The sequence below is a fragment of the Juglans microcarpa x Juglans regia genome, chromosome 2S, assembly GCF_004785595.1.
Source record: "Juglans microcarpa x Juglans regia isolate MS1-56 chromosome 2S, Jm3101_v1.0, whole genome shotgun sequence".
NCBI classification, from domain to species: Eukaryota; Viridiplantae; Streptophyta; class Magnoliopsida; order Fagales; family Juglandaceae; genus Juglans; species Juglans microcarpa x Juglans regia.
This window is the reverse complement of record NC_054597.1, coordinates 33,921,063-33,935,441: the sequence shown is the minus strand read 5'-3', so window position 1 is coordinate 33,935,441 and position 14,379 is coordinate 33,921,063. Positions and strand designations below refer to the sequence as shown.

Sequence of the window (14,379 nt, the reverse complement as noted above, 5' to 3'; positions counted from 1 at the left end):
TTTAGTTATAGCTGCAGATTTAAGAGCTTTTAACATTAGAAGCAAGTGAAAACAGAGGGAATCAATGCTTGCTGCATTAAGCATTTTATACCTTTCAGATCTACTTTTTATACTTCAGCCTTGTTAATTTCCTTTAGTTTTCATCATCAGCACTTTATTTGTTAGCCATGATAGAACAAGAGACATTAGAAGCTTATAGTTTCACCAAATGGTAGTGGGAAACATCAAAGGAAAACATAAAACTCAGCTGCATACTTGTCACATGCATGCCTTCATTTCAGCTTGATCTTCTGTGATCTTTACTTGTCCTCTATTCTTGTTACTTGTCACTTGTGGAACTATGATTTAGGCCACCATGAGAAGTGGAATAAGTCACCATACTTCACCTCACAGTCCCCTATTAATTTTCTTTTATCTCCCATAGGATATAAATCTGAAACCATTTATTTAATTTATTGGCTAGAATCATTAGACTTTTCTCAAAACAAGTTGTTCGGAAAGATACCTCCTGAATTAGTCCAGCTTAATTTCCTTTCAAAATTTAATGTGTCACATAATTGCCTCACTGGACCTATAAACACTTTGGAACATTTCCAAATACCTCATTTGAAGATAACCGAGGACTGTGTGGAAGGCCATTGTCCAAAATCTGTGGAGATTCTGACATTTCAACACCTCCACCTTCAACCTTTGAAGAGAATCAAGGTCCAAAATTGTTCTTTGAATTTCGTTGGAAAGTAGTTGTGATGGGATGTGGATGTGGATTCGAATTTGGAGTTGTTATCGGGCACATTGGGACAACCAGAAAGCAAGATTGGCTCATCAAGATTTTTGGCAAGAAGCAACACCAAACTCGAATAAGCCGGGTGAATCGTCGGGTGAACCGTAGGAAGTAGTAAATGAAACATAGTCATGTAATATGTTTTCAAAAAGATATAAATGTATCATTTATGCTTTCTAGCATTATTGTATCTTATTGGATGGAATTGGCAGTCAATCTACACAAAGCTCAACATTTTTGCATATTTGCTTTATCCAAAAGTTCATCTTCCCCAAGTAGAAGTTTTTCTATTATCAGATAATCTGGAAGGATAAGTTAAGGATACTAAACCCTCAATTTCATGAAAGAAAATTACACAATATTGCCTTTTAGTTGTTGCATTGGCAATGTATTGCTATCTATTGGAATATTCATTAGTAAATTAAGATTCCGCAAGGGTATTGTTAAGTTTTTGAAAAATCTACAAGTTGCTGCTCTTGGTGGCTAGAATTACTTTGTTACATTATATAGTTTTGGTGCTTCTCTACAGTCAAACAAAGTTTATATGGTTTTTTTCCTCACTAGGAGAAATGAGAGAATCACGACACTCAAATAAATTTAGGAGATCAAAATTTTGAGTAATAGTACATACAATCGTGGAATGCACATATGTAGCGCAATTGTTTTGAAAAAGAGTGAGATCCACTATTAAAAATTTTTTTTGATGCCTATAATTGCGCATTTAGCTTCATCATTTATCTGCTGTGTTTTTTTTCTTGTGTCTTGAATTGATCCTTGAGTTTGCACATATAGATTTGTTTTTACTATTAAATAGGTTTGGCAAACTGGGCAAGTTTGTTAATTTTTTATCTGTGTTCACTGAAATTCATACGGCAAGAGGATTACAATAGATTAAGACCATTGAGCTACAAAGGGGCAGATGCCTTTGTAATAGCTTTCTCATTAGTAGTGGCATTCATCTTTTGATTGTTATGTTGACTAACTAAATTCTGTAATTAATGTGGTTTATAATGCACAAGTTGATCTCCGTGATGATGATAAGCACTATTTGGCTCATCACCCTGGATTGATGCCTGTGACAACTGCACAGGTGTGCTTTTTTCCCCATTAGTTGCTCTCTACACCTTGATGGTAATGTTTGGTTCCATTCATGGTAATGGTTTTCATGTAATCAGGGTGTGGAACTCTCTAAACAGATTGCTGCTACATATTATATAGGATGCTGCTCAAGAACTCAGCAGGCACGAATGAACTAGCATTTCTTAAGATGTAAGTAGTGCTTAAGTGCATTTTTGGCTTCAAATAAAAAATGTGGCATGCTCATTCAATTGTAATCACTTCTATTGACTAAAGATACAAAGGGAATTGACAAAAATCCCCACAGAGTTGTATGTTGTGTGATTCTATAAACTTTATTTGGAGATGCAGCTTTTAGAATTCAGAAATTCTTAAAACTTGGGTCTTCTTTTTTTGTTGACACGTGATGGCAAAGTTGAATTGAAGAAACAGAGTTCGTGTTATATACAATTGACCAATAAAACAGATAAATACGTGGTATTCAAGGTAGTTTCCTTCTGAATACGTGGTTGGTTGTCACTTAATTGGTATTGCTAATATATATATAACCATTTGTTGATAGCTATCATTCTCCAGGGCAGACATGTTGTCTGCTTGATACTTTCTCGAGGTTCATTGTAGAATGTCCTCAGATGTTGAGACAAAGTGGCAAGAAGCTAGAATTATAAAGGTAGTAAATGGTGGTACTAGGTGTCCATATATTAGTAGGACATTTATGTCTTCTAATTTCATCTGAGTCATATGGTTTTGACAACCTCATGAAAATTGTGAGCGGGGCACTTCATTCAATGGGAAAATTGTGATGATTGCTGATTGTGACTACCACAGTTAATACATGGTTTACTCTCATTGAAATTGGACCTATTATCAATAATGATATCTTTAATTAGTCAATCTCATTCTTAGGATCATATCATTCTTTTTCCCACTGTGTTGAAATGAATGTTGCCTTTTGGTATAGTACATGAAAACATGTATGCTAACATCTGATTTATATATGAATATGAAACGAATGGTCAGTTTAATGCAGATTGTGAACTATTCTTTACTCCCTATAAAATCGACTAATTATAAACTTTTTTCTTTTGGACTTCTGTGAATATATATAATGCATGTAATATTGTGAACTCTTAGGAGTTGGCCCAAGTGGTAAGGTCTTGGCCTTGGAAATTATCCTCCCCAAGTCAAAGGTTTGAATCATTGGATGGAAACAATTTTTATTATTTCTTGTTCATTATTATGTTCTCCATAGATAGAACATGCTATGGCGATTGAATAATTTCAATTCGATAAAGCCCACTCCATAGGTAAAACGCCGTTCTACCTCTCCATCTCTCAATCTGATAGTTTCTGAAATATATAATTACATTGCAGCATATTGGTAAGCATATAATACCCACGTAATGAGAAGAACAGAAAAATGGATGAGTTTAGAATAATTAGCAACGACAAAAAGACATGATCAGCTATGAAGCCCTGCATGCGTCTTTGGCCAAACTAATTATTAATGCTTGTTTAAAAAGGACTGAATCCGACCTACTCATTCTCAAAGCAAACACAACTACAAAAGACCAATACCTCGACTGAAGGATAGAAAGATAAAATATTAATTGAAAATGCAAAAGACATATATTAATGTATGACCCCTTCTTCTTTGTAATAAAGTCATCCACGCAAGAGAAAATAAGTTCTTGTGTATATTTCTCGTTAAAGAAAAATAAATGTATTGATTCGAAATTTGAAAAAGTTGTATTGATTTTTGTGTTTTATTTTGAAGTTTATAAAATTTATATTGATTTGTATTTGAATAATGATTAAGTAATGATTAGATGAAAAAATTGAAAATTTTAGTCTTTTATATTAAAGTGATGTTTCCCAAGAAAATTATGAAAGATTTTGATCATTCTTCATCTCATCTCATTACCAAATGCACCTGTCATAATACAGTGATATATACACTTTAACAGATGTCATCCTATGACTGAAAAAAGTTTCCAGGAATACTTATTTGTGGTGATTTTCAAGTTTTTCCCTACGATTTAGTGTCGCCACAAAAACCCATTTTTTTTGTAGTGAATAAAAATCAAAGAGAAATAGAGACGTTTGTTATTAAGAGAGAGAAGTCTATCTAAGAATCTTCAAGTCTTCTATATATCACACTCAATCAAGAATTAATAGTCTTGATATAATTTGAGTCTACCAGAATCTCTAGTCATACACGTAAGAAAAGAAGAGCAATGGTTTGAACGTACGGTATGGGTTAGAATATCCTTTTAGTACATGATATACCAAAATTGAATGCATTACACGTTGCATTCAATTTTCAAAGTGAAAGAAAGAAATGGTTTGAACGAAGACCATTTGCTTTACATGTTGATTTTCAAATTGCCTCTCCTAAATGTGCATGATGTGGAGTACGTACGAAGACCGATGGGTCTTGCCTACTAATTCGTTGTCTTCCAAAGTCTTTTTCCTCATCGTGAGTGGCAATTTTCTACCTCAGATGCTACCAAGAAATTCCCAATTAATATCATTATCCTCTTCTTTTGTAATGATTTTCACATTACTCAAAGGAGGAACAACGGCCATTAATTTGATGGGCAAATTGTATTTCATTATTATTGTTAATTCGTATTTATTTATTTATTTATTAAAATATAATAGAAAGTGTCAAACTTATAAAAAAATATATATATATGATGAAATTTATAAGATAATAGAAAGTGTCATCGCAAACATCATTATAATCTAATATTGATGATTCTTCTACATGGTAATCTAGCTAGCTAGGACAAGCAGGATGAGAGGACATGATTTTAAGGCGACATGCAAGGCAATTGATATTGTTGGAGATCTCTTTATATGCATTTAGGCTAATTAATTTGGTACCACTATTTATGGTGATTTTTTTGCATTATATCAATCTCTCATTTTTCTTTGTTGTCTTGGCATATTAACAATATTCCACGACAGTTAGAGAGCCTTTAGCCAAACTTGCTAAGAAAAATTAGAAGCACCAATATTCCAATTAGCATAACAAATTCCGTCAAATAGTATAAGTTGAAAATTGAATTAGTAAAAGAAAGAATAGTAATTTTACATACAATCATAAAGTGCGTAAATGCCGCGTACTCGTTTTGAAAAAGAGTGAGATCTATTATTAAAAAAATTAATTGTTTCATGTACGTCTCATATTTTATTTACTTTTTTTAAAGTGATTATACGGCGATTGCACAGTATCTTTTCTCATGAAAGAAAGGGAAAAACGGGGGATAGCCAATTTGCTTTACACATTGATTTTCAGACTACCTCTGAATGTATTATATATGTACATGCAAATGTGGCCCTCTGATCTCCAAAATATCCCTCCTTATTAGAGTTTCTCCATTCATTGGGCGATCCCTGCTAACTTTGCACTTTCTCTTATTATATAATTTAATTTAAACCGTTCTTTTATCCCCAACTAATGTATCAAAGCCGACTTTTTGAGTCCTATGCCATTAATTTGTTGGATTTTATAAAGTGATATTTTTCCAGACCGTGAGTGGCACGTTTCTACCACATTTCAAGGATAGTTTTCTCATAAACACAGAGAAAACAATTTTGATGTTCTATTCAAAATTATCAAAACTCAAGAATGTCGAAATCCACCCATAAGCTGAACTGTAATAGCTATAATTCGAAACTATTAGAATTTTTCCAAAAATAGCAAAATCCCAATAAACACACCAAAAATAAATACGGAAATAAATAAGCAATCTGCCAAAAATCGACCAAAAAGGGGTTTAAAATCACTTCATAAACGATAAATAAAATATTACCATAAAAGACAAAAAAAATCTAAAAATTGAGATTTGAAGGGGAAAACAACTGATTTTGGCCTCGAAAATAATGCACACCAAACTTAATTGGGTGACCATGACGTGTGTGCTACGAATTTGGGTCATATGCACAATTCGGATACCCATAACCAAAGTTATGGCCAAAATACCGGCACGCGCTCAAAATTTCCCTAAATCAAGGAAATATAATTGTTTCCTGCTGTACTTGAGCTAATCTGCCCTCTAAAGGTAATTCAGCACCATCAACGTGGAATCTAACAGCTCAGCATCATCTGACTCGCTGAATAGGATCCTCCTTCATCAGATTCTAAAAAATACATCATCATTTTTCATTTTTATCTTATTATGATAAGGTAGTATTTTTCATCAATTTTAAATTTATTTTTTTTTTTTTTTAAAAAAAAGATAATCCGAGGATAATATAAGAAAGTGTCAAACTTATAAAAATGTGACGTAAATATGATAATATATTAAAAATGAATAAAAATCAAAGAGAAATAGAGACGTTTGTTATTAAGAGCAAGAAGTCTACTTAAAAATCTTTAAGTCTTCTATATATCACACTCAATCAAGAATTATTAGTCTTGATATAATTTGAGTCTACCATAATATATAGTCATACACGTAAGAAAAGAAGAGCGATGGTTTGATCGTATGGTATGTGTTTGAATATCTTTTTAGTACACAGTATACCAGAATTGAATGCATTACACGTTGCATTCAATTTTCAAAGTGAAAGAAAGAAATGGATTGAACTAATTTGCTTTACATGTTGATTTTCAAATTGCCACTCCTAAATGTGCATGATGTAGGGTACCAAGACTGATGGTTCTTGCCTACTAATTCGTTGGCTTTCAAAATCTTTTTCCTCACCGTGAGTGGCAATTTTCTACCACAGATGCTACCAAGAAAGTCTAGCAATAAGTTGATATGCAGGGTAGAGCCCACCGATTATAAATTCACGTACCTAATTAAATCCTCAAGTCTTCTATATATCACACTCAATCAAGAATAGTCGTGATATATATATTTAAGTCAACCATAATAGAGTCATCCACGTAAGAAAAGAGTTAAAGCGATGGTTTGAACGTATGTTATAGGTTTGAATATGATCTTTTTAATAAGAGTAATTTTATATATAACTGAAAATGCGTAAATGTCGCATAATCACTTTAAAAAAAAGTGAAGTCAATTATTAAAAAATTAATTATTTTCATGTGGGTCTCATATTTTATTCACTTTTTTTCAAAGAGATTACGCAACAATTGTACAATTTACAATATATATTTCTTTTCTCGAGAAAGAAAGAGAAAAACACTGGGTAGCTAATTTGCTTTACACATTAATTTTGAGACTGCCTCTGAATGTATTATGTACATGATGTGGCCCTGTGGGGATACAAAAAAATTCTCAAAATCACCTCTTAATAGCCTAATCATTTTCCTTTTTTTTTTTTAATCTCGCAAGAATAAAAAAAATTAGAAATAAAAATTGCTTTTCAAGCAAAGAAGTTTGAGTTAAGGGGCTCTCAATTATTTTAAAAAACATTGCAGTTGAAAAAAACAGAGCCATACAATATTTTGGTAGCTTGCAAGTCTATTTGTCTTCTTCTGTCATTATTTTGGTGGGCATTAATTGTCAGTTAAACATCCATCGATCGCGTGTCTATTTATCCAATTTTGAATAAATAACAAAATAAAAATAAAAAACTAATTTGAATGCATTACATGTTGATTTTCAAGTGGGTGAAACAAAAAGATGTGTCTATTTATCCAATTTTGCAAGTTCCATCATTAATGGTGCTTATACATGCAAATAAAATTATATGTGATCATATATATGGCAACGTATTTAATTGAGCGTATAATATATCTTGATAATTACGCTTTATTAGTTGTGTATATGTGATCATATGGCTCCCTCTAAAACTGATGATTCTTCTACATGGTAATCTAGCTAGCTAGGACAATTAGCAGGATGAGAGGACATGATTTTAAGGTGACATGCAAGGCAATTGATATTGTTGGAGATCTCTTTATATGCATTTATAGGCTAATTAATTTGGTACCATTATTTATGGTGAGTTTTTTGTCTTCTTCTGTCATTATTTTGGTGGCCATTAATTGTCATTATTTTAAAAAGTTATGGACACCTATTCGTATCATGAGTTCATACTCAATTCCAAGATTAAAAAAAAAAAAAAAAAAAAAAAAAAAATTCAGCGGTTTATAATGTTTATGAGAAAGTTTATAATGCTTTACACTTCCAATTTATTTATAAGAAAATTTAGTCCCAATCTTTCTTTCAAGTCAAATATATAATGTTTCCTTGACTTCCGGTTTCCATAATTATTTTTTCGACGGTACTTCAACCCCCATAGATCAGGCGTAGTAGCCTGAGAGAGTTTTCTGATTAGGCCATTTGGTTTTTTTTATACATTTTTTTTTTATATTTTTAAAACTCATTTGGATTTCCCTCTCCCTCTCTGTGCCGTGCATCTAGGTCCCCCACTGCCAATCGCCCCACTGTCGCGGCAATCTTCTCCTCCATGAAAAGGACTAATTTTATCAACACATTCGAGGGCGTCATGTATATAAGCTTAAAGCTCAGGACTGATTTAGCTCTACCGATAGAATGCTGAGATCATTTCAGAGCAAGTCTCAATATTCAATATAACTTGAAGTAGACAATAGCCATTTATTTGGTCAAAAGAATAAATCCATGATTTGTGCTTAAGAATAGTTGATAAAACCTAATCAAAACATCCCGTGTACTTGGGCTATGCCTCCTTTTCCTATGAATACAAAATCTTGACTACCTATATATATATTTATATATATATATATATAACCGATAAAAACATCCCCAAGTTCTCCCTGGATTTTAAATCCTACCTCTTGCATTTATACTATCTTGAATCTTCAACCATCCAGAATATCATCTCCTAGCATTCTTTTTTTTACAAGTCTCCTAGCATTCTATCTTCAACCTTACCATCAGTGGCAAACATTCCTCTGCAATTAGAGATCGAAGCAATAAACCCGACTCAAAAGTTTCCTAGCATGAGTTTGTCACATAACAGGACTCTTCCTGCTACCCTCTAAGTAATAGTTGATAGAGTAAGTTAAGGCCAGAAAATCAGCCAAGACAACCAAGTTTGGAGTCATCTCTGATGCACCAAAACTTGGGGTTTCATGCTCCACTTGGGACAGAGGAGCACCTGACTAAGGAGGTGAAGAAAAACAGAAAGGCATACACTTTAAATAAGAAGGAAAGCTTGCACTATCTTGAGCTGACACTCAGATATAAAGTGTTTTCAGCAGAATCAACACAGTGGAACTGATGAAAATTAAACATATAAAGAGTTTTGAAGAGAGAGGCCCTAAAATCCATCACTACTCTCAACAAGAAACTACACAAATGAGAGCTTACCATCTTGTTGAACTTCTCTATAGTGGCTAGTGGTATTGTTCCAAGTCCAATAAATAACCGTATGGAACCCATTCACAAATTTTTACAAACAAGTAGAGTGCAGATTTCTCATTTACTCATTTGTGACTTATGTAAAGCATTTGTGACTCGGCCAAAAGAAAGAGAATGAAAAAAACTTGACCACATGTAAAGGAACAATTTAAATGTATTCTACTTGTATTTGACACGATGTTCTTCTGGTTTCAACCTACACATACAAGTTTTTCGACAAATTAAAGAGTTTTTCACCGACAAGATGTATACCAACAAGTTAGTCCCTGAATGTATACCAACTTTTTCACCAACATATTAAAGACTTTTGATTGTAGCCATTCATCGACAAAGTCATAGCATGCAGTTACCATGGCAGTTTCACTTCAACTGGATTTCGAATTCTCACAGAGAGAGAAAGATTTGAGAGAGCGTGAGTTCCTCCTGGATCTTGATGCTTTGGAGGGCAAGCGTGATGGGGCGATGGGGTTTTCTTTCTGTGATCTGAGGAAGGGAGGATTTTTCTCTCTCCAGGAAGAAGGGGACCGAAACTTAATGAAACACTGCCGTTTCATTTAGGCCTGCAAGAGCAGTCCACAATAAGAATTACTCTTATTTTAAAAAGCATTGCAGTTGAAAAAAAACAGAGCCATTCAATATTTTGGTAGCTTGCATGTCTATTTGTCTTCTTCTGTCATTATTTTGGTGGCCATTAATTCTCACTTAAACATCCATCGCGTGGAATGCCAAGAATTTTAATAAATAACAATAAAAATTAGAGCCATACACTATATATATATATTTCGCTTTTTCATAGATATATTTACAACAAGGATTGCAATCTCATCCAACATCGCAATTAATTGTCACCATTGATATTTATTTAATTTCCACATTATATATTTTTCTACAATAATTGAGAGATCATGGTAGTCGTCATTCACGTGCATCTTGTCTTCTTGTATTGGGTCGGTCTATAAAGTTAAGCCCCTCGCTCCCTCTTTCCTCATCTGTCTAAACATATATTGTGCAAGACATTTTTAAAAAAGTTATGGACATCTATTCCTATCATCACTTCATATTCATGCGCCTGCTTTTCCCTTTGATCGCATGCCTCCTTCTCTGCTTACTCCCTCTCTCTTTGTCTTATAACCAGCTTCCACTTTGCCATCAAGAAGAGAGGGTAGCTCTGATGCAATTCAAGGATAGTTTTATCATACAAAACAACTCTTTTTGCAAATATCCTAAGGTTGCTTCATGGAGAATAGATGGAAACAATACCAATTGTTGTGCTTGGGATGGGGTTGAATGCAACCAAGACACGGGTCATGTCATCGCCCTCAACCTTAGTAGGAGTTGTCTCTTTGGTTCTATCACCTCCAACAGTAGTCTCTTCCGCCTTCTTCATCTTCAAGAGCTTACTCTTGCTGATAATGACTTCAATCACTCCCAAATCCCATCTGAGATTGGTAATCTTTCAAGCCTAACATATCTCGACCTTTCCTACTCCCACTTTTCAGGACAAATCCCCTCTGAAATTCAATACCTATCCAAGTTGTCTTTTCTTATGCTATTTTATTTGGATGGTTATAGTTTATATACCGAAAGTCTGACAAGTTTAGTGCAAAATTTAACCAACCTTGAAACACTTGTGTTTAATGGTATCAACACATCTTCCACTGTACCTGAAAGCCTGGCAAATATATCATCTTTACAGACTCTTTATCTGGTTAACTGCGGACTGTATGGGCAATTCCCAACCAAAATATTTCACCTACCACACCTACAGGAGCTATATGTTTCAGCCAACGAAGATCTCACAGGTCATTTGCCCGAATTTCACACAAACTCTCCTCTCGAGTCTTTATTTCTTGCCAGCACAAATTTCTCTGGTAATCTACCAGTTTCAATTGGAAACCTTAATTCCTTAACTACCTTGTCAATTTCCAATTGTAATTTTTCAGGAACCATCCCAAATTCGTTCAGTAACCTTACCCAACTCACTTACCTAGACCTTTCACAAAACTCATTCAACGATTTGTCGTGGCTCACCAGAGCTAGTTCAAACGACATTCTTCCACAATTTTATTTTTTAGGATTGGCTCATCTCAAGTACTTAACCAAGTTCCCAGATATATTACGAAACCAAAGTAAATTGTTTTCGCTTGATCTAGAAGGCAGCAATCTCCAAGGCTTGATACCCAAATGGATGCATAATGTAAGTAAAGAATCTCTTCAATATTTCTCCCTTTCTGACAATTTCCTCACTGGCTTTGAAAATTCTCTGGCAATTATCCCAGGGGCAATTCTAGAATCTTTTTACCTTGATAATAACATGATGCATGGATCGCTCCCAATTCCACCACCATCCCTAGTGGCTTATTTCGCCAGCAGTAATTCTTTCATCGGAAGGATTTCACCATTTATTTGCAATATGAGTTCACCTGAAGTGCTTGATTTGTCCTATAACAATTTGAGTGGCATGATTCATCCATGTATAGGCAACTTGAGTCAATCTTTGTCAGTGCTACGACTACGAAGTAACAACTTCGGCAGCACCATCCCAAAAACATGGGCAAAAGGATGCAGGTTAAATATGATTGACTTAAGTCAAAACCAGTTACAGGGTCGTTTGCCAAGATCTTTGGCCAACTGTACTGAGCTAGAGTATCTTCGTGTTAGCGACAATCAAATCAATGATACCTCTCCCTTTTGGTTGAGAACTCTTCAACACTTGAAGATTCTTGATCTCCATTCTAATGGCTTCCACGGTGCAATAAGGAGTCTGGAAACAAATTACACATTCTCCAATTTGTGTATCATTGACCTCTCTCACAACCATTTGTCTGGGAATCTATCTGCGGGATACTTCGCACAATGGGATGCCATGAAGTCCGTTGGTGCAAAGAATTTACAATACATGGGTGACAGGGTCTACTATTCAATTATAATAACGATAAAAGGTGTGGAGTTGGAGTATAAGAAGATCCAAGATGGCCTCATAGTCATAGATTTCTCATGCAACAGATTTGAAGGAGATATTCCTGAAATACTGGGGAATCTAGAAGGACTTCGTGTGCTGAACCTTTCCAATAATGCTTTCACTGGTCATATCCCATCATCCTTTGCGAACTTGACACAGCTAGAATCATTAGACCTTTCTCAAAACAAGTTGTTTGGAAAGATACCTCCTGAATTAGTCCAGCTCAATTTCCTTTCAAACTTTACTGTGTCACATAATTGCCTCACTGGACCTATACCACAGGGGCAACAGTTTGGAACATTTCCAAATACTTCATTCGAAGATAATCGAGGATTGTGTGGAAGGCCATTGTCCAAGAGCTGTGGAGATTCTGACATTTCAACACCTCCACCTTCAACCTTTGAAGAGAATCGGAGTCCAAAATTGTTCTTTGAATTTGGTTGGAAAGTAGTTGTGTTGGGATATGGATGTGGATTCGTATTTGGAGTTGTTATCGGGCACATTGTGACAACCAGAAAGCAAGATTGGCTCATCAAGATTTTTGGCAAGAAGCAACGCCAAACTCGAATAAGCCGGGTGAATCTTCAGGTGAATCGTAGGAAGTAGTAAATAAAACATAGTCATGTAATATGTTTTCAAAAAGATACAAATGTATCATTTATGCTTTCTAGCATTATTGTTATCTTATTGGATGGAATTGGCAGTCAATCTACACAAAGCTCAACATTTTTGCATATTTGCTTTATCCAAAAGTTCATGTTCTCCAAGTAGAAGTTTTTCTATTATCAGATAATCTAGAAAGATAAGTTAAGGATGCTAAACCTTCAATTACATGAAAGGAAATTACGCAATGCCTTTTAGTTGTTGCATTGGCAATGTATTGCTATCTATTGGAATATTCAATAGTAAATTAAGATTATGCAAGGGTAGTATTGTTCATTTTAGACCAGCAATAGGGTCTAATTTTTAAGAGCCATCCACTCTCTCGCCCCATTATTTATAATTTTTTGAAAAATCTACAAATTGCTACTCTCGGTGGCTAGAATTACTTTGTTACATTATATAGAGTTTTGGTGCTTCTTTATAATCAAAAAACAAAGTTTATAAGGTTTTTTTTCCTCATTAGGAGGAATGAGAGAATCAAGACACTCAACTAAATTTTGGAGATCAAAATTTTGAGTAATGCTATATGCAGTCGTGGAATGCATAATTGTAGTACAATTGTTTTGAAAAAGAGTGAGATCCACTATTAAAAAATTAATTTTTTTTATGTGGATCCCGTATTTATTCATATTTTGCAAAGAGATTTCGTGTTACTTGCGCACTCCACAACTGCAAATATCATTTCTCCAAAATTTTAACATTGGCATCCTTTTAAAGGTTATAGGTCTTTACAATAGCCTAAGATATGCTAACTTTATTAGATATAATATTTTTGATTTAATAAATTTAACTATACACGCAAGTCTCAGACAAGATTGGAATAAAATGTGTGAACGTAGTTAGCAATGTTCACAGTTATTAATTGGTGAAAATTTTCAAAATCGTGATGGTGGATACAATCATTATCTCAATTAGCAAGTAGCTAGATGTGGATCATGCTTTAATCGAGCAACTAACACAGTTGATTAAGCAGCAAATAACCATTGATTAAATTTTGTTGTCGTCGGGTGTCACCGATACGCTCCTGATCTGACAAAGGCAAGCAAAGTCTTCCCCTGGTCATCTGAAAATCGTTTTAATGCATATTAGGGGGATGAGAAAGCACAAACAAGTAAAGGCAACATTGTACACGCCTTGTGGATCCACTTTGGCATCAACGTGAAGCTTGATCTAGATAGATGAGGATACTCGTGCCTACGATTTCCTATTCATGCAGTTTTGATCATATTTCTAATGGGAATGTTGATCTTGAGGAGATAAAAAAGGGTGGCCTTTAACTTCATTAATTATATCCAAATGCATCCACCACATATATAATCTACTCATCCAAATTTACAGAAGGTTTGTTCTTAAGATCTCTATAATGCAACCTTCAAAGTGTAATTTTTGTATTGCATAACTGCAACAACAGCAGTGCCAATCTCTGTACTCGTGGTCATAAGAACAGAGACATCTCAGGAGTTGGAATGACGGTATCAAGAGACTGCCAGAATCCAAGTCATTCTTCCATATTTGAGTGAGGACAGCCCATGTATTCCGAGATTGATTATTAACCTTGTCTCTCCTACCTA

General features: G+C 34.4%; 1 protein-coding gene across 5 annotated transcripts in view; it reads left to right on the top strand.

The window, feature by feature from the left end:
* The window catches only part of LOC121253215 (putative receptor like protein 25), a 51,503-nt gene extending 38,688 nt beyond the window's left edge, over positions 1-12,815 (top strand). The window contains exons 2-3 of one of the 5 annotated variants that reach the window (XM_041153178.1): positions 10,756-11,380; positions 12,027-12,815. In XM_041153178.1, the coding sequence (XP_041009112.1) occupies positions 12,050-12,751 (702 nt within the window). In that variant the 5' untranslated portion in view covers positions 10,756-11,380; positions 12,027-12,049 and the 3' untranslated portion in view covers positions 12,752-12,815. Of the gene's footprint in view, positions 1-10,128; positions 11,381-11,577 lie in introns of those variants that run through there. The other 4 variants (XM_041153173.1, XM_041153177.1, XM_041153179.1 and 1 more) reach the window with 4 other exon arrangements.
* The last annotated feature ends 1,564 nt before the right edge of the window (positions 12,816-14,379 follow it).